The 24,986-nt window shown below is 64.8% G+C and overlaps 1 protein-coding gene across 2 annotated transcripts; it reads left to right on the forward strand.

The window, feature by feature from the left end:
• Window positions 1–924: 924 nt before the first annotated feature.
• On the forward strand, window positions 925–24,986 carry Stum (stum, mechanosensory transduction mediator homolog). Of its 2 annotated transcripts, XM_048337445.1 has the most exons (4): window positions 925–1,168; window positions 22,099–22,278; window positions 22,999–23,007; window positions 24,814–24,986. In XM_048337445.1, exons 1-4 carry the CDS (start codon window positions 982–984, stop codon window positions 24,846–24,848), a joined length of 411 nt encoding a protein of 136 aa, XP_048193402.1. In that variant the 5' UTR covers window positions 925–981; the 3' UTR covers window positions 24,849–24,986. The 2 variants fall into 2 exon arrangements, with proteins under 2 accessions (XP_048193402.1, XP_048193403.1); XM_048337446.1 differs by lacking the exon at window positions 22,999–23,007.

Genomic DNA, 24,986 nt, shown 5'->3' on the forward strand with positions numbered 1-24,986 from the left:
GGGGTCGGGGTGGGGGCCGGGGTCGGGGTCGGGGTCGGGGCCGGGGTCTGGGCCGGGGCCGGGGCCGGGGCCGGGGTCGGGCCCGGCCGTGCGTTTCCCTCTTCCCGGCGCCCGGCGTGGGGGCCGAGGGGACGCGGTCGGCTCGTGGGGTTCCGCGCGGGCCTCGGCACCCGGGGGCCGCAGTGTCTCCCCCAGGCGGGGCTGGGGGTCCCCGCCTCCTCCGCCGCCCGCCCAAAGCGTGCGTGAGTGTGAGCGCGTGTGGATGCGTGAGCGCGTGGGCGTGCGTGTGTGAGCGAGCGTGTCAGCGCGTGTGCGTGAGCGGCCCGCGGCGGGCTCTTCCCGGATCCCAGCGCTGCGGGGGCCCGCGGGGCGGGGCGTGGGGCGCGCGGGCGGGGCGGGGGCGGGGCGGGCGGGCGGGGCGGGGCGGGGCGGGCGGGGCGTGGGGCGCGCGGGCGGGGCGGGGCGTGGGGCGCGCGGGCGGGGCGGGGCGGGGCGGGCGGGGCGTGGGGCGCGCGGGCGGGGCGGGGCGTGGGGCGCGCGGGCGGGGCGGGGCGTGGGGCGCGCGGGCGGGGCGGGGCGGGGGCGGGCGGGGCGGCCGCGCGCCCCGCCTCCTCCAGGTGCGGGACCCACGGGGCGCACCGCGGGCCCGGCCGGGCACACGGGCTCGCCCCGCCACGCTTTCCCCGCGCGCGCCCAGTTCTCCGCGGCGGGGCCGGGAGGGAGGGGGAGGGGGGACGGAGGGGGCGGGGCGCTGGGCGCGCGGGGGTGCGGAGGGCGGTGGGCGGGGCGGGGCGGGGCGGGGCGCGCGGGAGGGCGGGGCGGGGCGCGGGAGCGGAGGGCGTGCAGTGGGCGGGGGCGGGCGCCGCCCCTCCCTCCCTCCCTCCCTCCCTCCCTCCCTCCCTCCCCCGGCCGGGCGGAGCCGGGCGCGGCGCGGAGCCTGCCGCGGGCGTCGGGCTCAGCTCGGGCTCCGCAGCGCCCGCCATGGAGCCTTCGCCCAAGGAGCCCGAGGCGGCGGCGGCGGCGGCGGAGGCCCGGGCGGCGCCGGCGTCCAGCGGGGTGGTGGTGCAGGTCCGCGAGAAGAAGGGCCCGCTGCGCGCCGCCATCCCCTGCCTGCCCTTCCCGCTGGCCGTGCTCTGCCTCTTCCTCAACACCTTCGTGCCGGGGCTCGGTGAGGCGCGCGCCGCGGGGGACCCGTGCGGGGGGGCGGGCGCGGGGGGCGCGGGGGGCGCGGGGGGCGGGGGGAGGCGCGCGATGTGGGGAGGGCGCGGGGCGTGGGAAGGTGCGGGGCGCGGGGCGGGCGCGGGGGGGCGCGGGGCGCCGGCGGGGGGCGCGCGGGGCGGCGGTCTCCGACGCTCCACGAGGGTCCCGGCCCGGCAGGGCTCGGACGCCCCCGGGGCGGTGCCGGAGCCCCGGGGCGGCGGGCGCTGGGCTCCTCCCGGGCGGGCTCGGCTCTCCGGGGCTGCGGGGACTCCCGGCAGCTCGCCGCTCGCGCGGTGCGGGCCACGGGGCCGGGGTCCGGAGGGGGCGGGCGCGGGGCGCGGACGGGACGCGCGGGCCGGGGATTCGGGCCTGTGCCCGCCGAGGGCGCCCCGAACCCGGGGTGGGGGGAGCCGGCTTCCCGCGGGGGCCGGGGCCGTGGTCGCCGGGGCCGCCGCACCGGACCCCAACTCAGAGCGCGGCGCCCCGCGGAGGGGCGAGGGGGCGAGCGGGGGGGGGGGGTGCGCGCCCTCCGCCCTCCCCGCCTCGCATCCGGACCCGCGCGACCCTCCCCGCGCCAGGCCGCCCGCCCCCCGCCCCGCCCCGCCCCGCCCCGCACCCTCGTCCTTCTGCCCCGGGCTGCTGGGGGGGCCGGGGGACCTGACGGCGGAAGTTAGGGCGGCGCTGGCGGGCGCCCTGGGGTGGCGAGCGGGGTGGGCGGAGGGCGCCTGAGGTTTCCGCCTGCGGGGGTTCGGGGCCAGCGGCCTGCCTGCCCCCGCGTGCCAGCAAGGGTGTGCGCGCGTGTGCGTGTGTGCGCGCGTGTGTGTGCACGCGTGTGCGTGTGTGCGCGTGTGCGCGCGCGTGTTCCAGCAGCCCTGGGCGCCCCTGCGGGAACCTGCTGGTCCCACTCAGCCCTCGCTCAGGTCAGGGCTCCGTGGGGCTCTTGTTTGTATCTTTAAGTCAGAACTTTCTAGGAAACCAGAAGAAGGGGGGTGGGGACGAGCCGCTGAGAGACGGTAACCAGGGCGCCGTGCCTGCGCGCGGGCCCACGGCCGCCTCGAGCTCCGAGGCCTGACCAGACCCCCCTTCCCCCGGGCGCCCATGGACGGTGGCACAGAGCGGGAAGCTCTCCAAGACGGGGTGGGCGGCCTCCACTCTGCTGCCCTGCAGGGCTGAGCGTGAGCACACGGGCCTGCCACCTGCTCCTGAGTTCACTGGGCCCCGTCCCCCCGTCCCCCCGTCCCCCGTCCCCCCGCAGCCCCAGTCCCCGGCAGGGCAGGTCATGCAAGCCCGCAGAGGCTTCTGCTGCTGCCTTAAAAAATCCAATCCCCTCCCTCCCTCCCTTTCTCCCTCCCTCCCTGTCCTCTTCCCCCCATCTTTCTCTCTCTCTCTCTCTCCTCTCTCTCTCTCTCTCTCTCTCTCTCGGCTTGAACTCAGGGCCGGGGCACTGTCCCTGTCCAAGCTCTTCAGCTCAAGGCTAGCACTCTACCAATTTGAGCCACAGCACCACTTCTGGTTTTCTGGGGGTTAATCGGAGATAAGAGCCTCACAGACTTGATCGCTGGGGCTGGCTTTGAACTGTCATCCTCAGCTCGCAGCTTCCTGAGTACGATTACAGATGTGAGCCACCAGTGCCCAGAAACAAAACAAAACCCCAATTTCTTTTGTTGCCCCTCCCCAGCCCTGTCTGGGCGGAGAGCCATTGGGATGCCCCAAGCTAGTGGACCACCGCCCAGGGGCTCAGATCCTCCCCCCAAGCCTTCCTGGCTCAGCCAGTGCTCGGCCACAAGGACACCTGGGGGGGGGCGTGGACAAGCCCTGCCCTCCCGCCCATCCGCTCGTTCACTGGGCCACGGCAGGCCCAGGGGCTGTGGGAATGAATAACCAGTCAGGAGGCCATGACTTCTTCCTGGGGGCAGGGAGGGTGTCAGGGAACGCCTGAAGAGGCGAGGCGGAGCCGGGCCTCGGGACCCCACCTCCTCGTCCTGCTCACTGCATTTCCACGGCCGCCCCAAAGGCCGCGGCTCTCTTCCGGAGGCTGCTTGTGCGCGGTGTGGGTGAGGGCTGGCGGGGCTGCGTGTTTCCCCCGTCTCGGGCCCACCGGGTCTGCAGGACCTGCCCCAGGGAGCCTGCCGCCAAAAGTTCCTCAGTTTCCACGATCCCGCCATCCAAGCATGGTGCTCCAGGGTCAGAGCACCAGGCTTCCTCTCCTCTGCAGGGGAGGAGACGCCGGCATCTGCGGTCACGCCTCAGGGTCAGCGCGGCGCTGGAACCCAGGGCCTCAGCCAGCAAGTGCTCTGCCCCTGAGCTTTGCCTCCGTCACAAAAGCAGCTTCCACACATGGTGGAGAGGAGAGCGATCCCAGCCCTCCTCAGAACAACCCCCCCCCCCCCCCCCGCAAAGACCTCACCAGTTCTTTGCCTTCTACCCCAAAGGGTGTTGATAAGTATGCCCTGTCACGCTCACAATCAAAGTGAGTCATCATGTCCCCAAGTGGTCAGAGAATCTGCCTACTGTTGACAGCTGTAACCGGGCTTCCGTGTTTGAAAGTTACTGTCTGTCACGACTCCAGACCGGGAGCCCAGCTGCTGGGAGCTGCGGCCCTGCTGCTGGTGTCGGCCCTGTCTACCGCCTGCTCCTGGGAACGGCAGCAGCACCGACGGCCCAGCCTCGCTTTCCTTCAGCCCCGAGCAGCGCCCTGTGCCTTTAAGCATCTTTTGTAGATGCCCCCTCCCTTTTTTTTTATGGCCATTCCTGAGGCTTGGACTCGGGGCCTGAGCACTGTCCCCTGGCTTCTTTTTGCTCAAGGCCAGCACTCTGCCACTTGAGCCACAGCGCCACTTCGGGCTCTTTCAGTTTATGTGGTGCTGAGGAATCGAACCCAGGGCTTCGTGTATGCGAGGCGAGCACCTGACCACTAAGCCGCACTCCCAGCCTTGGCGCTGGTTTGAGAGTTTATCCTTTGCCTGTTTAAATAGATTGTAAACTGAGAATAGCATCTACTTTCAAACCTCTTTGCATATGCTATATGTGAACACACACTGACGGGACTGTGTTAGAGGTCATTCGGCCCCAGTGCCTTCATTTTCTGTGTGAGGTGGGCTGAAGATGGAAAAGCCGTGGAAGCCACCCCCCCCCCCCCCGGGACATTGTCATATAGGAGAGGATTCAGACATTGTAGGAGATTAAGGCTACAATACAAAACAGACAGCGAGCAAGGGAAACACAAGCAGTTGGCAACTGCAAGAAAGGCAAAGGCCACGCGATAGCATTAAGATCAAGATGGAAAATAGCGGAAGGTGAGCAGTCCCCAGGAAGGGAGAGGAAGATCCCAAACAGCAGCCGGAGTGAGAAGGAACGTGCAGGTTAGTTAGAAACCGCAGGGCGCAGGGCATGCTTCTACCAACAAGAGAGAGGCGACGAGAAAGTTCAGGGAGAAAACGAGTTTCCACGAAAGGCACAGGCGAAACAGGAAGCAGTCGGCCGTGTGGGCGGTTCCGAGTGGCAGGATGTACGTGGTGGAATGTAAACGTGGCTTTTGAGTCCACGTGGTCCGCGTCGTGGGGACAGTCGTGCGTGTCGCGCGGTGGCCCGGCACCGGAGGGCACTTGCTTAGTCACGGATGCGAATGCTGCTCGGTGGTTTTCAACTTCTTTTTCAATTTTTTTTTATTTGTTTCTTTATTGTCAACGCGCCGGACAGCGGGGTCGCAGCTTCCCACGCGAGGTGCGTACGCTTCCTGGCCCACTGTCACCGCCCCCTCGCTTTTTCATCTCCCAACTGGGAGCACCGAGCTCCGGCCTGCTGCAGCGAGCCGTGCCGGCCTCGTGGAGGTGCTGCGCCCTGACACCTGAGGCGGACACGCGGCCTGTAGGGACCGGAGGGTAGAAGGGGGAGGTGGGGCCGTGAGGGTGCGCCGCCGTTCCCAGCCCTCCCCCCGCCCTCCACCCGCCCTCCCCCCCCAACCCGGAGCCCCCACCCTCCCCCCCCCAGCCCGGAGCCCCCGTCCTGTGCAGAGCGCCCTCCCCTCCGCGCCCTCCCTCCCCGCCCCTCCCTCGGCACCCTCCCTGCGTGCCCTCCCTCCGCGCCCCTCCCCTCCCCGCCCTCCCTCCGCGCCCTCCCTCGGCACCCTCCCTCCGCGCTGTCTGCTTTCCTGTCCCCGCTCGCCCCCAGCAGCGCCCGGGCGCCGCGTCCTGAGCAGTAGCCCCTCGCGATCCTGGACGGCTCCCAGGGGTCCGTGTGGGGCGGGGCCTCCTTCCTGCCCCGGGAGGATCGCGCGTTCCCCCGCCTCGGCGGCGCCCCGCCGGAGGTCCTGGACCCGCGTGGCTTCCACCGCCATCTACCGTGCCGCCCTCGGCACCCCTGCCTTTCGTCCCCCTCCATGCCCGCGGCTTCCCCCGTGTGCTCAGCCGGGCCCCCAGCCCCGGGCGCTCACACCTCAGCCCTGTGCGCTCACACCTCACCCGGGCCCTCAGCCCTGGGCGTTCACACCTCAGTTGGGCCCTCGGCCCTGGGAGCTCACACCTCAGCCAGACCCTCGGCCCCGGGCCGCTCACACCCTCAGCCCTGGGCGCTCACACCTCAGCCGGGCCCTCGGCCCCGGGCGCTCACACCTCAGCCTGTGCGCTCACACCTCAGCCGGGCCCTCGGCCCTGGGAGCTCACACCTCACCCGGCCCTCAGCCCTGGGCGTTCACACCTCAGTTGGGCCCTCGGCCCTGGGAGCTCACACCTCAGCCAGACCCTCGGCCCTGGGCGCTCACACCTCAGCCCTGTGCGCTCACACCTCAGCCGGGCCCTCAGCCCTGGGTGCTCACACCTCAGCCGGGCCCTCGGCCCTGGGTGCTCACACCTCAGCCGGGCCCTCAGCCCTGTGCGCTCACACCTCAGCCGGGCCCTCAGCCCTGGGTGCTCACACCTCAGCCGGGCCCTCGGCCCCGGGCGCTCACACCTCAGCCGGGCCCTCGGCCCCGGGCGCTCACACCTCAGCGGGCCCTCGGCCCCGGGCCTGTGTCCCCGCAGCTCTCAGCTGCTCTGGGAGCCGAGGCCCCCGCCCACTGGAGGCCCCTGGCCCAGGGCCGGTCTTCCCTCCCCCCCTCCCTCGGCCTCCCCCAGCTCCGGCCGCCGCACCCTCCCCGTGCGCACCCCAGTCTCTCGGGAAACGCTCTCAGCCCTGCTTGCAGACCCGCCTAGCGCCCCCCCCTCCCGCTTTCCCGGCCCCCACGTCTCCGCTGGTCTCCGTTTGCCTCCCTCAGCCTGCGCGAGGGCCGGGCACGCTGCTCACCCCGCAGTCCTAGCTACCGGGACGCGGAGGGCCGAGGAGCAGCCAAAAGCTACGAGTGGAGGGGTGGCTCAAGTGCTAGAGCACCAACCTCGAGTGAAAAAGCCAAGTAAGCGCATGAGGCCCCGAATTCAAGCCCCACTCTGGGGTGTGTGCACACGCATGCGCACATGCACGCACCCCCCCCCAAAAAAAAACCCAACAACCTTGAATGAGTCAGGTCTCGTCATTTTTGACTTTGAAACTCTCAAGTGGCTTCGATGTCCTACGTAATCGCAGCACCATCCTGCGTGGACTCTACAGTCTAGCAGCTGGATTGTAAAGTGTAAAAAAGGAATGGGTGAGCTTGACCTTAACAGCCAATATTACCAGAGTATTTCAGCGTGTAGTCAACACAGAATGAAAATCCAGCACGTTTATTGCAGCGCCAGTGTCATTTTGAGAGGCCCCGCGTGCTGCCGTTTCTTCTGGGAGCCGAGGGGCTGGCTTCCAGGGACGGTGCGGTCAGCGAGGGGGCCCTGCGGTCAGCGTGGACGGCAGCCTGGCCGAGCGCCTCCAGCTGCCCTTCCCTCTCTCCGTACGAACTGTGCTCCTGCGAGGCGCCAGCTCTGTGCGCCAAGGCCGCGGTCCCCACCGTCACGGAGCTCTGTCTGCAGGGAAGGCCACACCGTAGTGGGTAGGGTGTGTGCTCTTAGTCTAGTCCGTAGCAGTGGAGAAATGCTTTCCTGGCAAACTTGGTGACTTGGGAAATGAGCTGGGCATGGCGGTGCGTGTCTGTAACCCCATGCCGAGAGGTGGAGCGTTCCAGACCAGCTAGGCTAAATCATGTATTTGAGACCAACCTGGGCTATGTTGGAGGAGCCTGTCTCACAGACAGGAAGCCAGCAATGGGCCCGACCAAGTGCTGCAGGGCACCAAGTGTTTCCAGCTCCACAGCAGACCCATGGTGCCTCAGAGCATCATGGGAGAACGAGAAGATGGAGCTTCACCTCAGCACTGTGGGCCTGAGAGCAGGCCCTTCAGCCCCTCTGAGCCTCTCTCTTGTCAAATGGAATCATGCTCTCTGCTCTGCCGCCTGGCGGCTCATCCCCCTCCCTGGGCTGTAAGGCAGCACGCACCATGAGGGCTGTCTTATCAGTCTGCACTAATGACATCTCTGTTGCCTGGGGATTTCTTCTGGGCACCTGAGATGACCAACTTGTAAAGAGTGAAGGTGAGATGCACAAGACCAGGCTGCTGGACCTGCACAGGACCAAGATGCTGAAGAGGCATGGGGCCAGGAGGCTGGAGACACACAGGACCGGGAGGCTGGAGACGCATGGGACCAGGATGATGGAGACACATGGGGCCAAGAGGCTGGAGACACACGGGACCAGGAGGCTGGAGACGCATGGGACCAGGATGATGGAGACACATGGGGCCAAGAGGCTGGAGACACACGGGACCGGGAGGCTGGAGACACATGGGACCAGGTGGCTGGAGACACGTGGGACCAGGATGACGGAGACCACATGGGACCAGGATGATGAAGACAATGGAAACGCATGGGACCAGGATGATGGAGATGCACGGGACCAGAAGCCTGGAGACACATGGGTCTAGGATTCTGGGGGGCACATGGGAGCAGGAGGCTGGAGACACAGGAGCAGGAGGCTGGAGACACATGGGACCAGGATGACGGAGATGCACGGGACCAGGAGGCTGGAGACACATGGGACCGGAAGCCTGGAGACGCATGGGTCTAGGATTCTGGGGGCACATGGGAGCAGGAGGCTGGAGACACATGGGACCAGGATGACGGAGATGCATGGGACCAGAAGGCTGGAGACACATGGGACTAGGATGATGGAGACACTTGGGACAGGAGGTTAGAGACGCATGGGACCAGGATGATGGAGACGCACGGGACCAGGAGCTGGAGATGCATGAGACCAAGATGATAGAGACACATGGGACCAAGATGATAGAGACACATGAGACCAGGAGGTTGGAGATGCATAGGACCAGGAGGCTGGCGACACAAGGGACCAGGATGATAGAGACACATGGGACTAGGATGATGGAGACACTTGGAACCAGGAGGCTAGAGATGCATGGGACCAGGAGGCTGTAGACGCATGGGTCTAGGATGCTGGGGGCACATGGGACCAGGATGATGGAGATGCATGGGACCAAGATGATAGAGACACATGAGACCAGGAGGCTGGAGACGCATGGGACCAGGAAGCTGGATATGCATGCGATCAGGATGATGGAGACGCATGGGTCTAGGATTCTGGGGGCACATGGGACCAGGATGATGGAGACACATCGGACCAGGAGGCTGGAGGCCCACAGAACTAAGATGCTCAAGGCACAAGGCACCAGGATGTTAGAAGAGGGGGAGGTGCTTGTTGAATGAAAGCTGTACCCAGCCCCAGTGTCATTCTGAGAAAGACCAGGAACAACCTGGGGACAAGGGCACCATTGGTGAGGCGAAGTGGTAACCACACTCCTTTTCCCCATGCAATGTCTTCTGGCCAGGGTCGTGAGGACTCACGAGGCAGCCAAGCAGGACCACTGCCACACGCGAGCCACCGCCAGGACCTCCCGTCCACCCGTGCTGCCCTGGCCTCCCTCCAGCGGCTCAAGGGAAAGCTGTTGGCTGTGCTGGATACGTCACTAGATTCACTGTGGATCTGGAAAGCCGTTTGTTACACTGTGTCACGCGGGTCTCTTTGAAAGCCCACCACCCTGTGCTTTTTAGGAGACTCTGTGATTGCTCTTTGGGCTGAGGTGAGGCCCCGCTCTGCAGACGGGCCGCGGGCGGGCGGGCGGGGGGCTCGGCCCGGCCTGGGCAGGCTGGGGGCAGTCACTGCAGAGAGAAGCAGCTCCGGGTGGTGCCTTCTCCCCGCAGTGGCCCAGCGGGGCCGGGCTCCAGGTGGATGGAGGCCTGTCCGTGGCACGGCAGGGTGGCCTCTCCTGGCACAGACGGGTGCCGGTCCAGCTGTCTGCAGAATGTCGCTGGAGGCCAAGCGGCAGCCGTTCCCGTGGGGCTGGGGCTTTGTGGGTGCCTTCCCGGGGGGGCTATGGTGTTGCCATGTTTTCTAGCAGACCAGCTCTGAAACCATCTGCACCCCACTGAGCCACGCTCAGTCCAGAGTGAACCCTTGCTCCCCAGAGAGCCTACAGCTTGCAAGGGGAGATCGCAGTGTGGAGAAGCCACTTGCCTGTTGTTAACCTCATCTCAGCCTCGGCTGAGGGGCGCTGCAGTCCCAGCAAAGCCCATCACACAGCCAGGGCGCTGGGAGGGTCCACAACTCGGGGGGACCGGAAGTGGGGAGGGTCCACAACTCGGGGGGACCGGGAGTGAGGAGGGTCCCACAACTCGGGGGGACCGGAAGTGAGGAGGGTCCACAACTCAGAGGGACAGGAAGTGAGGAGGGTCCACAACTCGGGGGGACCGGAAGTGGGGAGGGTCCACAACTCGGGGGGACCGGAAGTGGGGAGGGTCCACAACTCGGGGGGACCGGAAGTGAGGAGGGTCCACAACTCAGAGGGACAGGAAGTGAGGAGGGTCCACAACTCGGGGGGACCGGGAGTGAGGAGGGTCCACAACTCAGAGGGACAGGAAGTGAGGAGGGTCCACAACTCGGGGGGGACCGGGAGTGAGGAGGGCCCACAACTCAGGGGGACCGGAAGTGGTCCTAGTGCTGGACTCTTGGGGCCAAGGACTGACTGTAGGGGAGTTTGGGTGAGGAAAGCATTCTCAGCCCCTCTAGAGCTGATAGGACTGGGGGTTCCCAACTCTACGAATGCACTGAAAGCGTCTGAATTATTAAGAGGATGAGTTTTATGATATGTGAATAATATCTTGATAAAAGTCTTAAAATTAATGTACCAATGAAGGACAGATAGATGTCACATATCTTGTGATGTGACAACCCCAGAGGAACGCACTATAAATTTACATAACCTGAATTAATTCACAAGAAACATCAAAAGCAGACAGACCCAAACCGAGGAGCATGCTTTAAAGAAAATACTTCAGAAATATCATTGTCGTGAAAGATGAGATTAAAGAGACTAAGTCCATGACAAGTACAAGGAAAGCATAGTCTCTGCTGGGATTCTGTGCTGGAGGGGAGGGGGACATTACCAAGATAACTAACGTCGTGGGCTGAGGACTGCAAGTATTCTATCATCCTTGAGCTTCCTACATTTGTAACTGAGCTACCGAAGGAAATCCCCTTGTTCTTTGGAAACGAACACAAAAGTGCTAAGGAGCCGGTGCTTGGTGGCTCATGCCTGTAATCCTAGCTACTCAGGGAGATCTGGGTTCAAAGCCAGCCCAGGCAGGAAAGTCCAAGACAGTCTTATGTCCAATTAACCACCAGAAAACTGGAAATGGTGCTGTGGCTCAAAGTGCAGAGCATTATTAGCCTTGAGCTGAAGAGCTCAGGGACAGCGCCCAGGCCCAGAGTTCAAGCTCCATGACCCAAAACTAAAAATAAAGTCAGTATCGATGCTCTCTCTCTCTCATCTACCTATATCTATCTCTATAATATATAATCTATCTATATCTACAATCTATCAATCATCTATTATCTATCTATGTATCATCTATAATCTATCATCGATTTCTATCTACCTATCATCTATCTACCTACCTACCTATCTCTATCTATAATCTATCATCTATGTCTATCATCTATCTATCTATCATCTATCTACCTATCTCTATCTATCTAATCTAAGGCTGGATGCCCCCTTTCTAGTTTCTACCCAGTGAATGCACCTAAGCCAAGTTCTGGTCCCCTGGTCACTCATCCCTTCCCTCTGCCATCTCTAACTGACCCAGGGATTCTCGGGGGGCCCCTCGAGAGCCCCACTTTCCTTGCACAAAGTAGTACTTACATGCAAGGCCCAGGCCCCCAAAGGAGATTTTTTCCAGATTCTTAGATCCTTCCATTAAAATCCTAAAGGCACCCAAGTGGACTGCAGTGTGGGCGACTGAAGTGTTTCTCTGCCCATCCGAATAGCTCGGTTCTCATTCAGGGAGTTTTATTTATCTTTTGCTTTGGCAGCACTGGGTTTGAACTCGGAGCTGCGTGCTTGCTAGGCAGTCACCATAGAGCCGAGCCCGCCCCCAGCCCTCAGTCTCAGGAGACCCGCACTGTCCCCCGTCGATGCTCTCGGGGGGGCCTGGCGGGGGGGGGGCGCTCGGGCTGGCGTGCTCAGCCGGCGCCGGGACAGTCCCGCTGTGCAGGGCTGTTTGGGAGAAGCCTCTGTTTCCTCGGTTGCTCCTTTCTAACGTCCGCTCCTTGAAGAAGCTGACGCGACCAGCGGCGAGTGCCTGTCCCTGCTACGGAAACGCGGGGCGTGGGAGGGAGGCCCCCTCGACCTCGGCTGCTCCCAGGGGTCATGGGGGTTGAACATGCAAAGTGGCGTTTTTCCAGATTCTTCCGTGGCCTGACTCACCAGAGAATAAAGTAAACATGACCATTTTAGGACCCAAGAGCTGAGGCTCCGAGGCCCCGCGGGCGGCAGCCCGAGACACTGGGCCCGCGGGTCAGCCGCAGGGAGGCCGGGCTTCCCCAGACAAGGGGCCTCGGCGCCCTGAGACTGGCTGGAGGGACATCAGAGGGCCACGGATGTGGCGAGCTGTGCGGTTCCCCAGGCCCCCGGCCGGGGCCACCGTGCCGTCTGTGATCCCGCTCCCTCCACAGCGGCTCTGGAGCGAGGGCCCCCCGGGCCCCGGAAGGGGTCACCCTGGGCCGGGACGCAGGTGGGCAGGAGGGCTGGACTCCTTGAGGACAGACTCGGGGGGGGGCGGGGGCGCAGTCTCCCCGGGGTGCTCTGAGCTCTTCATTCTTCGTGTCCGCCGGGCTCCTCACCTGGGTTTAACAGCTCCGTCGCCATGAGGGGAAGGCAGGCGATCGCCACCATCGTGGAGACCGTGCAGAAGACGGGGAGTGGGGTAGCGCCCGAGCCAGGACGCTGCCCTGTCACCATCCGGCCTGCCGGTCGCCCTGGCAGGGCTTCCTGCGGCCCGTGGGCTGTCTTCTGTGTGGCCCCGTGGGCTGTCTTCTGTGCGGCCCCGTGGGCTGTCTTTCTTCTGTGTGGCCCCGTGGGCTGTCTTTCTTCTGTGCGGCCCCGTGGGCTGTTTCTTCTGTGTGGCCCCGTGGGCTGTCTTTCTTCTGTGTGGCCCCGTGGGCTGTGTTTCTTCTGTGTGGCCCCGTGGGCTGTCTTTCTTCTGTGCGGCCCCGTGGGCTGTCTTTCCTCTGTGTGGCCCCGTGGGCTGTCTTTCTTCTGTGTGGCCCCGTGGGCTGTCTTTCTTCTGTGCGGCCCCTTCCGCGTGTCTCCTTCCAGTGTTGAGCCCTTGCTGGCTGGCACTGGCTGGGAGCTGTGCCCCGTGGGGCTGAGCCCCAGTGTGGTCATCGCCTCGCCCCGTCCTGACAACGCTCACTGCCCCCCCCCCGGACCTACTGAAGCAGGAATGGGGGTCATCCCCCCTCCTCCCTTGTGCTGGGAGTGCTGAGGAAACCGCACCGGGCCGCGCGCCCCAGGCAGTGTTCAGGCTCCGTGGAGCGGCCTGTCGCGCTGGCGGGGGCTGAGGTCCCGGCACGGCAGGCCGTCTCCCGCCCGCGCTGGCGTGCGCCGTGGGTTCCCCGGCCCCCGACCTTCCACGTGCCCGGCCAGAGGTTGGCACTGGGCGGGGTGGAGGTGGGGGTGCAGGTGTTGGCTCCGCTCCCCCGGTCTCGTCCCCACTCGCTGCTCCTGCCGTCGGGGCTCTGCCTCCCTCTGCCTTAGGCCAGGGGTGGGGCAGCGGTCACCTCTGCGGCTGCATTTCATTCAACCTGCCAGAGTTCCCACGCGCAGAGCCGGTGACTTCACCTCGGCCGGGCCCCACGCCGCGCGCGTGCCCTCCCGCCCCTCCCTGCCCCCGGTTTCCATGAGGAAGCCGCGGAAGCGCCCGTCGGGGGGCCCGGGCTTCCTGCGGGCGGAGGCGCGGTGCGGAGCCTCCACAGGACCCGGTGCCCCGGTTGCCGTGGTCTCGGGTGGCCGGGCGCGTGGCGGGGAAGGGTCGGGCCCCCGCTCCTGCCCGGAGCACCCCCAGGCACAGGGCGCAGCGGGGGGCCGCCCACCCTCCCGGAGGGGACCCAGGGCCGGGAAGCCCCACGCCCCCGGGACGCCGTTCCCCGCCTGGCCCGAGCCTTGGCCGGGACCATGTCGCCCGCGCTCGCCGCCCGAGCTCTGTGCGCACCGGGCGAGCAGAAGCCTCCGGAGGCGGCGCGGCCTCAGTGCTCTGCTCCGGCCTCTCCGGCGGAGGGCCGGGCAATGCAAGCAGCCAGTGGCACGGGTCGGGTCTCCTTCCGGCAAAGCAAGCAGCCAGTGGCACGGGTCGGGTCTCCTTCCCCGCAAAGCAAGCAGCCAGTGGCACGGGTCGGGTCTCCTTCCCCGCAAAGCAAGCAGTCAGTGGCACGGGTCGGGTCTCCTTCCTGACTCTCAGCAGCGTTTGCCCCGTGAAGGCCCCGGCGCCTCCCTGCTAGGAGAAGAGCCGGCAGAACTCGCCGCCGGCGCCGTGCCCCTCGCAGAGGCAGCGGGCTTGGCGTCGTCTGCTGGGAGCCGCGGCCTCGACGGCCGAAGCCGGGGCCCTGGCCGGGGCCGGGGAACCCGGCCGACGCCGCCCGTGCGGCCGTGATCCGCGCGCGGGCCCCCGAGAGCGGCTTTTGTAACGAGTGTCAGCCAGGTTAAATCACAGCGGCAGCAGCTTATGCAACGGCTGAAAACCCAGGAGTTAAAAATGGAATCCTCTTTCCGAGCGGGGAAGGTAATAATATCGGTGATGTGAAAATAGAAAGGTAAGAAAGGAGTATTTCAGCGCTCTGGGGCCTTTCCCCCCACATTTTTCTGGTGTCATTTTTCCAGAATACGTTCAAAGTGCAACCTTGTGTTAGCGAAGTCAAACTTTGCCCTCACAGACTCTTCCCGTGCCCCCCATTAATCCTGGGTCAAGAGCTTTTTTACTGACTCTTTTTTTTTTTTTTTTCTGCCATCAAACATTTTGTGTTCTTAGAATCTCTGTGTTCACTAATGGTCATAAAGGAACAGATTTTAGAATTTATAAGTGGGTTTTGTTAATTTGCTATTTTAAAAATACTTGTGAGACCTTTACAGTTGCCATGGTGATGTAATTTCCATAAACATGATTTTTGTGGGGACTTTGCACACCAAGGATGCGGTTGCGCTGCGGGGGGGAGTAGGTGGTGAATTTGGCAGCCGCCTTGTAGCTGCTCCCCGCCGGTGCTGCAAACAAGCACGGGGACCACGTGGCGGAAGGCCTGGGTCTCCACAGACCCCCGCTGCGGCCAGAGCTCTGGCCAGCAGACCTGGGGGGCCGCAAGAAACCCCCAGCCTGCTCTGTCGGTTTCAACCTCCTCCAGTAACCTTGGAGCCACCCCGGGGTGCTGTGGAGCCCAGGGGTGCCTTCGAGCTGGCCGCATTTGCCACCAGATCCCCTGAACATAAGACACTGCCGGGATGCCGAGTGTTCACGACAGAAAATGCAGATTCACCGTGAAAAGCAGGGAAACATTTGAGTATGTTATTTTAGCTGGGTGTTGTGGCTCATGCCTGTAATCTCAGCACTAGGGAGGTGGAGGCAGGAAGATCATGGGTTCTAGGCCAGCCTGGAGACTCTGCCTCAAAAAATGAGAAGGGTGGGGGAAGGAGAGGGAGAGGAAGGGAGGGGGGAAGGAAAAAAGAAGTGGCTTTCTTTCCATATTGAAAGTACATGGTTAAGAAAAGCAGATTGAGTTAGGAGAAGAGGCAGATGGTCGGGGGACTACGCGGCACCATCATTTATCAGCAGTGCCAGGCATCTGGCTCAGCTCACCATTACTCTTTAATTCCCAGGAAGTGGACTGTTGGATGGGGTAGAGAGAGAGGAGAGAAAGGCAGGAGGGAGAGAAGTTTCTAGTAACTGCAGTGGCCTCAGAGGAGAAAGGCAGAGGAGGGGGTCACTGGATCCTGGCGCTCCAGTGAGCTGGTCAGGACTGGTGCAGGTGCTGCTTAATTGGGCCCCTGGGCATAGCCAAGGGGCTGGAATCCCACAGGCTTGTGAATCTCAAGGAGTTGTGAATTGCTAGAAAGCCACTGTGTTGACTGTTACTTCCATGGGGCTGGAAATGCAAATGGCAGGGGCAGGGGCTCGGACGGTGGCCCAGAGCTGACTTCCACTGCTTGGGAGCCAAACGCAAGATGCCAGGAGAGGGAGTGTGTGTGTGTGTGTGTGTGTGTGTGTGTGTGTGCACGCAAGCATGCCAGCATCCCACCCCACCTGTGCCAGGGGTGGGGGCCCACAGGGACATCTGCACAGTAGGCGACACCAGGGCGGCTCCACCTTGCGGGTCTCACCCTTCGCACCTGGGAGAGGCCGCCTCGCTGCCTGCTGCCCACTGGTGACTTGTTGCTTGTGAGATTCCAGAAAGGAGAGCGGGGGGGAGGTGCCGCGCCCCATCTGTGCTTGGGGCAGAGTGAGGCCTGGCCCAAGGCTTCTTCCAGGCTGCTCCCAGCCGGGGCTCTTCCTGGGGCCCAGGGCCAAGGCCCCCTGTCCCGTCCTGTCGTGCGCCCTGGCCAGCTCAGCCTGGCGGGCACTGGCTGAGCGCCTGTCAGACTGCCCGACACTTCCCAGGCATTTCGGGCTTGCTCTAAAATAGCTCAGAGGAGCCGGGCGGCTGCTGGTCAGGGCTCTGTGGGAGCCAGAGCAGAAGTCTGAGCCAGCGCACAGCCACAGGGCAGCTCACCCTCCTCCCACCACAAAGCCAGCTTCCTCCGCCTGAATATCCTGCAGGGAGCTGTGGAGGGGGAGGCCGAGCGCCCTGCTGCCCGAGCCCCCCACCCCAGGGTCCCGAGGCTTGGTGCCCTGGGAAGTGACCCCAGGGCAGTTGCCATCCCCTGCCAGGACCAGTCCGGCTCACTCCACCCTGGGAAGCAGTGGCCAGCAGAACACACTGCCTGCCTTTGGGGTCTCGTCTCCAGAACAGGGTGCCGCGGGCCCCAGGGAAGGCTGTTTTCTGATGTCCTGGACACGGGGAGGTATGTGTGCAAGGTATCCTGGTCACTTCTAGACACCATTCATCTCATCTAAAGGGATACTTCCCATGCAGCCGTGTGCCTCAGTTTCTTCATGTGGAAAATGGGGATAAGAACAGTACTCGTCTTGCTAGACTCTCTTGAACATAGATGAGTTATTACATATTTGGCCCTAGAGCAGTGCTTTGTACCCAGCCTGGATTAAATAGTTATTGTTACTCTTGGCATTCCTCTGTGGTCCTCTGCTAGCTCCAGGGGTGGGGCCCAGTGCCCCCTACACCAGCGGGGCCAGCAGGTTGTGGTCTGTCCACCCAGGACAGACCCTCACCCGAGGTGCACTCGAGCGACACTGTGCCCACTCACTGCAGGTGCTCAGTTATCTTGAGGAGGAATAAGCCAGGGCCTGGCTGGCACAGTCCTTCCCCACGGCGGACCTCCTGAGAGGGCCATGCCGTCCTTCCTTAGGCCTCCACGGGGAAGGCCAGATGGGCCTCACCTGACACCCCCAGGATGGGCCGTGAGGAGGGGGTGTTCCTGAGGGTGGCTTGCAGCTGGTGTGCACGTGGCCTGTACTGACACGCGGGCAGGGTCAGCACCCCTGTGGCGATTCCTGTTGGCCGGCTGGTCTGAGCAGGTGTCAGCTACAGGGTCTGCCTGGCTGAGCCTGTCCTGCCTGTGGCCCGGCCCTGTCACGTCCCTGAGCTTCTGTCTCGGTGCCGCCGCCCCAGGCCGCTGCGCCGGCTCCACAGGCTTGCTGCCGTGTGAAATACACACAGAACTGTTGTGCCAGATGGAGGGGGGTTAGTCACGACTCTCAGTTAAAAGTGTCAGGAAACCAGCTCAAGCTGGTTTAAACAGAAGAGTCAAGGCCAGAGAAGAGGAGTGCAGGCCTCGCTGGATCTGGTCACCCAGGAAGTCCTCGAGTCTCAGTCGTCCCCTTGGCTCTTGGCCCTGCTTCTGATCCTCACTCCTGCGGGTTTGTGGGTGGCCTGCACAGTGGCTCTGGGCGCCCATGGTGACATCTTTTAAACCAGCAATTTCATCAGAGAGGGCCTTTTCCCTTTTTCGATGTCTGAAATAACAGATTGTATATATTTAAGACGTACAACATTATGTTAATTTAGTGCTTTCCTTGCCTAGAGTATTCATTTTGTTAGGTACCTCTGTATATGCAAATGACACTCCTATTATGCAAATGAACCCATGGAGTGAGGGCTCCTGGGAAGCAGGTCTGCATTTCCACCTGTGATTCTGTGGTGAGCGTCTCAGTCCTGTCCTCAGCGAGCCGCTAGGACAAACATGGCACTGCCAGACCCATTCATTCCAGGACTGGGCCGGGCTCTCCGGCGCCCCAGCTCCCTGCTCCGGGAGCGTCAGCTCTATTGCTGGATGTTTCCGCAGGGGCATGTGGGTGAGATCACAGACAGTGTGGGCTTCTCTCCGTGGTGGGCGTGCTTCCCTTGGCAAAAGCCCTCCTAGCTTGTCTTTATCGTGTGGGGGACAGGCGGCACGGATGGGGGGGGAGCTGGTGCAGAGTGAGCCCTGTCACACTGGACTGGGGAACGGGGACCACCCCAGCTGGAGCTGAGGTCTCCGGCAGCCCCCTTTCAGTCTCCGCACCAGCAGGGCGTGTGGGCTAGAGGGGGGTACGGGCAGGGCACAGCCAGCCAGGCCCCTGGGTAGAGCAGCTGGGCCTGGCTGCTCTCAGGGTCCTGAGGCCATGGGGTGCATGGGACAGTGAAGGGCCAGGCCCCGCTGGCAAGCCGGAGCCGCCTTTGGGTCCTGTGGGAGAATGAGATGCCCCAAGATGCCATGTTTTATGCGCTTGGTTGTGCTGGTGCTGGGTCTTGAACCCAGGGCCTGGGCACTGTCAACTTAGCTTTTATTCTCAAGGCTAGTACTGTCACAGTGTCACAAGGCTAGTGTCACAGTGCCACTTCTAGCCTTCTTGGGGGCTAATTTTTTTTAAATTTTTATTATCAAACTGATGTACAGGGAGGTTACAGTTTCATACGTTAGGCATTGGGTACATTTCTTGTACTGTTTCTTACCTCCTCCCTCATTCCTTGGGGGCTAATTGTAAGGAAGAGTCTCATGGAATTTTCCTGCTCAGGCTGCCTTCAAAGCATGATCCTCGGATCCAGGAGAAAGGCATCAGTGCCTGGCCACAGTTCTGTATCTGAGAGGGAAAACTCTCCCAGTGCCTCTGCTGTGGGTGCTGTGCTCAGCGGCTGGCTGGCTCCCCCTGGCGATGTGTGGAACCATCAGAACTGGTAAGGGTGGCAGCCTAGCACGCCTCAGGCCTGCCCGTCGGGCCTCCTCGCCCTAATAGGAAATGTGTGCCGCAAGCTGCTCCCCAGAGCCGGCCTAGGCGTCTGCCGGGCCGCGTCCTGCCTCCCATCTCAGGGGCTGCACCCCTGTCATCTGCTCGTTTAGAACATGCTGGCCTGGCCTTGCAGGGCCCACGGGAGTCGGGAGCTGGGAGTCGGGAGCTGGGAGCCGGGGGCTGGGAGTCGGGGGCTGGGAGTCGGGAGCTGGGAGCTGGGGGCTGGCCTTTCAAACGCCCAGGAGCTCTGATCTGAGCGGCCTGGCCCTGCCTGATCACACAGGATCGTGGCTCAGCGGTCAGCCGGGGAGGGGGGGAGACCCAGGAGAAGCAGGCCCCTCTCCCCGGCCCCCGGGCAGGATGGACAGGCCATTCTGACCCACTAAAGGGAATGGCACGCTGCCTCTGGAGCTCTGCCCCAGAGCCGAGGTGAAGCCACGTCCTGAGCTCCCAGCCAGAGTCCTCCAGAGGCCGGGAGCCTGGACCTGGGTTCACACAGGCCTTCCGTGGCTGGGATGTCCCACCAGCCTACCTGTTACCCCAGGAAGAAAAGGGGTTCTTCCCACACCCCAGACTAGGGTGATAGAAAATCACAGGAAATATTCCACAGGGCTGACTCTCCTCCCCTCCTCTCCCTTTTTCCTCTTCTCTCTCCTCCTCCCTTTTTTTTTATGAGGCCAAATCTCACAGTAGTGCAGGCTGGACTCAAACTCCTCATACTCCGTGCCCAGCCTCCCTGGTGCTGGGATTTGAGATGAGTCTGAGGAGAAGAAAGGGAGATTAGCATGGCCCCTCTCCTCCCCCGCCCCCCAGCACAGGCAGTGGTGGGACCTGTCATTGTCTTCCCTTGTTGGCTCCTGGACTGGTCCTGGCTCCACTCTGGTCTCAGGTTTGTCTTCCTCAGTCCTCTGGAGAGGCTGCAGCTGCCGGGAGCACAGCCAGGGGCCGGATGACTTAGTGCTTGCATTGCATCACGCGAAGCGTCTTCACATATGTCTGTTGGCTGGACATCAGCTGGACCTTGCCTGGCTTGTTTCAGAACCCAGACTCAAGACCCCTGCTAGGGAATGTTGCTGGCTACCCACACAGCATTGTTTCTCCTTCCTCCTACTTCTCAGCCTTCCTACCTTCTCTGAGGAGCCCAGGTCTCCTTCATGCAGGCTGAGCACTGTGGGGGAAAACTGAGTTTGTTCTGGCTCCAAAGATGGGCTCAATTGCTTAAAAGCCATCAGCACATTCTGTTCACTTCCTTTGCCAGTCATGGGTTCATGGGCAGGCATGCCACTCAGAGAGCCAATCTGGATGAGTCTCTTGGCTCTTAGTCAGAATGCTAGAACAGAAATGTTTTTTCTTCCCTTCTGGTAAGGCGCATGCTTTCTCAGAGAAAGGGAGCTGGGTTATGGAGGACATGGGCTCTGCTGAATTGTTGAACCAAGGAATCAAACCAACCCTGAATTGCTGTTGTTAATAATAACAGTAAGAAAGGGAGCTGGGTTATGGAGGACATGGGCTCTGCTGAATTCTTGAACCAAGGAATCAAACCAACCTGAATTACTGTTGTTAATAATAATAGTAAGTTGTTTAGCCCTTAGTACACTCCAGGCACTTTACGTCTCAGACTTAAAGTCTGAGCTGCCCGGGTAGGCATATCATTGTGACTCCCATAGGACAGATGAGGAAATCGTCCCTAGAGGTCTGGGTAGGATTAGGCCTGCGGAGGTACAGCAACGGGACAGACAGCGTCAGTGCTCAGCAGTCAGGAGCCACGGGTCCCTAACACGGTCACAGTGCCTTTCTGGGCTTTACAGTCATGTGAACCAATAAATCCCCTTATTATCTAAACGCATTTCAGTTGGTGATTTCCAAAATAAAGACAGGGCCAAGGGCAGGCCCTCCCAGCCATGTGGTGTCCCTGTGGCTCTGGCTCCTCCTGGGGGAGGCCGTGAGCCCGGCAGGAAGCCGGCCCGACCCGGGAGCCTGCACAGATCCCAGCTGGGCCATGCGGCCGCCAGGCCCGGGAGGACCAGCAGACGGGAGCCGCGGGGCCCGGGCCACTCGGGCCTTCCTGCCCCTGTGCTCTTCCTTCTGGGCCTTCAGGCCCAGCTCAGCCGCCCCTTCCTGCTGTTGTCCCCTGGCCGCGGAACGCATTCACCCTGCGCCTCGGCGTCTCCCAGCCCCGGAGCCCCTGCTTGGCTTCCACGCGAGGCGGAGCCGTGGGCTTTGCCTCCCGCGGGGCCTGGCCCTGGGCGGGGGCCGGAGGGCCGGGCGTCCCGGGCGTCTCCTTGCCGGAGCGGCCCGGGCCTCGCGCGCAGGCGGCCCCCTCGCTGGGGGGCCCGGTGGAGGCTCAGGCGGGAGGCCTGCAGGCGGTGACAGGCGGGATTCGTGCCCCCCGCGCCGCGGAGCGCGGGGCCCTGAGGCTGCCGGGGCGGAGCCTGTCCCCGACCCAGAGGGCCTGGCCCGGGAAAGCCCTGCGCGTGGAAGCTGCCCCAGGGGGCAAATCCGGCCGCGGAGGACGGGGCGGGGCGGGGTGCGCGGCTGCGCTCTTTGCCGGCCGCCCTGGCGCTGCGCCCGCTGAGGCGCCACCGGCCCCCCTCAGCACCCCGTGGCCCTTGGCAGCGCATGCGTGCGCGCGTGTGCGTGTGCGTGTGCGCGCAGCGTGTGCAGGGGCCACATCCTGGCCTTCCCTGCCTGCCTGCCGACTCACCGTGGGGCTGACTCGGGGTCACCCCAGCAACGCCCCACCCCACACACCCCAGCTTCTCCAGCCTGGCCGTTGCCGAGCTGCGCTGCTGCTGGGGGGGCGGGGGGAGGGCGGGGCGCCCCTGCGGGGCGGGGGCCGGGCTGGGGGCGGGGGGCGGGGCGGGGCGGGGGCCGGGCTGGGGCGGGGGAGGGCGGGGCGCCCCTGCGGGGCTGGGGCGGGGGCGGGCGGGGCGCCCCTGCGTGGCGGGGGCCGGGCTGGGGCGGGGGGGAGGGCGGGGCGCCCCTGCGGGGCGGGGGCCGGGCTGGGTGGGGGGGGGCGGGGCGCCCCTGTGGGGCGGGGGGAGGGCGGGGCGCCCCTGCGGGGCGGGGGGCCGGGCTGGGGCGGGGGGGGGGGGGGGAGGGGCGGGCGCCCCTGCGGGGCGGGGGGAGGGCGGGCGCCCCTGCGGGGCGGGGGGCCGGGCTGGGTGGGGGGGGAGCGGGCCCCCGGCGCCCTCTGAAGCCCGCCCTCGCCCCCGCAGGCACGTTCGTGTCGGCGTTCGCGGTGCTGTGCGGGGCCCGCACCGAGCTGCCCGACCGGCACGTGTGCTGCGTGTTCTGGCTGAACGTGGCGGCCGCCCTCATCCAGGTCCTCACCGCCGTCGTCATGGTCGGCTGGATCATGAGCATCTTCTGGGGCATGGACATGGTCATCCTGGCCAGTGAGTCCCCCCCCCCCCGGCCCGGCCTCCCCCCCCCCGCCTCCCCCCCCGCCCCCCGCCTACCCCCCCCCCGCCCGGCCTCCCCCCCCCCGGCCTCCCCCCCCCCCCGCCGGCCTCCCCCCCCCCCGGCCTCCCCCCCGCCCGGCCTCCCCCCCCGCCCGGCCTCCCCCCCCCCCCCGCCTCTCCCCCCCCCCTCCCCAGGCATTCACGTCGGGGGCACCGGCACAGCTGTTTTAGGGAGGGGTGCGGTCACAAAGTCAAGTTTCCTGGAGCAGCTGGGGCGGCCTGAGCCCCCGGCGAGTCTGCCCGGAGGCGCCCGCCCCGCCCCACCCCTGCTCCCGCCCGCCACCCCCACCCCCGCCCGTCACCTCTGCCCGCTGCCTCCCCCTCGGATTTACACGCAGCGAGACCATTCGCGGTCAGCCGCGGGAGCAGCGGCCACTCGTGGGGGCTCCGGTGTCCGCCCGGCCGCCGGGCTCTTGGGCGGGCGTCGGGGGCTCTGCAGGCTGCCTCAGCCACGCCCCCCGCCCCCGGAGGAAGCTGGGGGGCCGTGGGGCGCAGGGAGGGCGGGGGGCAGGGCTGGAGGACGGTCCCCGTGAGCCCCGGGCCCTGGGTGACCTCAGCGAGACGCGGCTGCTGCACGGGGCTCCCGCTGACGGGCCTCGCTCTCCCTCCCTCTCCCCTCCTCCTCGGCCACCGGTCCCATCTGCGCTGCTGCAGTTTCCCAAGGTGAGTGTGCTCCGTGTGCCGGGGCGCATGAGCTGTGTGTGCCGGGGCGCGTGTGCTCCATGTGCCGGGGCGCGTGTGCTCCGTGTGCCGGGGCGCGTGAGCTGCGTGTGCCAGGGCGCGTGTGCTCCGTGTGCCAGGGCGCGTGTGCTCCGTGTGCCGGGGCGCGTGAGCTGTGTGTGCCGAGGCGCGTGTGCTCCGTGTGCCGAGGTGCGTGTGCTGTGTGTGCCAAGGCGCGTGTGCTCCGTGTGCCAGGGCGCGTGAGCTGCGTGTGCCAGGGCGCGTGTGCTCCGTGTGCCAGGGCGCGTGTGCTCCGTGTGCCGGGGCGCGTGAGCTGTGTGTGCCGAGGCGCGTGTGCTCCGTGTGCCGAGGTGCGTGTGCTGTGTGTGCCAAGGCGCGTGTGCCCGTGCCGCAGTAGCAAGCTGTCGTAGTCGCACACCACAGCAGGGCAGAGCTGCCGTTCATGCAGTGTGGGATTCGGGCCCCATCCGCAGCCTGCAGCCCCACAGTCACCCCTGCCCCCCCCACAGTCACCCCTGCCCCCCCCACAGTCACCCCTGCCCCCCACAGTCCACCCCTGCAGCCCCACAGTCACCCCTGCAGCCCCACAGTCACCCCTGCCCCCCCCACAGTCACCCCTGCAGCCCCACAGTCACCCCTGCCTCCCCACAGTCACCCCTGCCCCCCCACAGTCACCCCTGCAGCCCCACAGTCACCCCTGCAGCCCCACAGTCACCCCTGCCTCCCCAGTCACCCCTGCCTCCCCACAGTCACCCCTGCCGCCCCACAGTCACCCCTGCAGCCCCACAGTCACCCCTGCCCCCCCACAGTCACCCCTGCAGCCCCACAGTCACCCCTGCCCCCCCACAGTCACCCCTGCAGCCCCACAGTCACCCCTGCAGCCCCACAGTCACCCCTGCCCCCCCACAGTCACCCCTGCAGCCCCACAGTCACCCCTGCCTCCCCACAGTCACCCCTGCCCCCCCCACAGTCACCCCTGCAGCCCCACAGTCCACCCCTGCCTCCCCACAGTCACCCCTGCCTCCCCACAGTCACCCCTGCCGCCCCACAGTCACCCCTGCCCCCCCACAGTCACCCCTGCCCCCCCACAGTCACCCCTGCCTCCCCACAGTCACCCCTGCCTCCCCACAGTCACCCCTGCCGCGTGTCCCCAGGAGCCCGGGGCCCACAATTCCTCTGTGATTTATTAAAAAGCCAAGGCCTTGGGGGAGGTCAGGGGACGCAGCGGTGTCGCTGCATTTACACCACTGTGTGAAGAAGGCCTCGCCCAGGGGCACCTGGGCAACCCTGCAGGAAGCGGGTGCAGAGTCCTAGGGAAGCGGGTGCTGAGTGCTAGGGAAGCGGGTGCAGAGTCCTAGGGAAGCGGGTGCAGAGTCCTAGGGAAGCGGGTGCAGAGTCCTAGGGAAGCGGGTGCTGAGTCCTAGGGAAGCGGGTGCAGAGTCCTAGGGAAGCGGGTGCTGAGTCGTAGGGAAGTAGGTGTGAGTCCTAGGGAAGTGGGTGCCGAGTCCCGGGGAAGCGGGTGTGAGTCTTGCGGGTGCCGAGTCCCGGGAAGCGGGTGTGAGTCTTGCGGGTGCCGAGTCCCGGGGAAGCGGGTGTGAGTCTTGCGGGCGCCGAGTCCCGGGGAAGCGGGTGTGAGTCTTGCGGGCGCCGAGTCCCGGGGAAGCGGGGTGTGAGTCTTGCGGGCGCCGAGTCCCGGGGAAGCGGGTGTGAGTCTTGCGGGCGCCGAGTCCGGGGAAGCGGGTGTGAGTCTTGCGGGTGCCCAGGCGTCTCCTCTGCTTCCTTCCGCAGGGTACAAGGAGCAGGGCGTCCCGCAGCAGCTGTGAGCGGGGGACGGCGGAAGGAGGGAGGCCGCGCGCGCCCCTCGCTCCGCCCTGGGGAGGAAGGAGGAGGACACTGAAAAGACGATTTATTTTGAAGACGCCCCTGCTCTTCCCCGCGGGCCTCGGGGCGGTGGGACTGGC

This window comes from Perognathus longimembris, unplaced genomic scaffold (genome assembly GCF_023159225.1).
Source record: "Perognathus longimembris pacificus isolate PPM17 unplaced genomic scaffold, ASM2315922v1 HiC_scaffold_5426, whole genome shotgun sequence".
Lineage (NCBI taxonomy): Eukaryota > Metazoa > Chordata > Mammalia > Rodentia > Heteromyidae > Perognathus > Perognathus longimembris.

Bases quoted from the DNA above. Each gene is read 5' to 3' on its own strand.
- Stum (XM_048337445.1), top strand. From the start codon at position 982: ATGGAGCCTTCGCCCAAGGAGCCCGAGGCGGCGGCGGCGGCGGCGGAG. The intron at 1,169-22,098 runs GTGAGGCGCGCG...TCGCCCCCGCAG, and splicing joins CACCTTCGTGCCGGGGCTCG to GCACGTTCGTGTCGGCGTTC.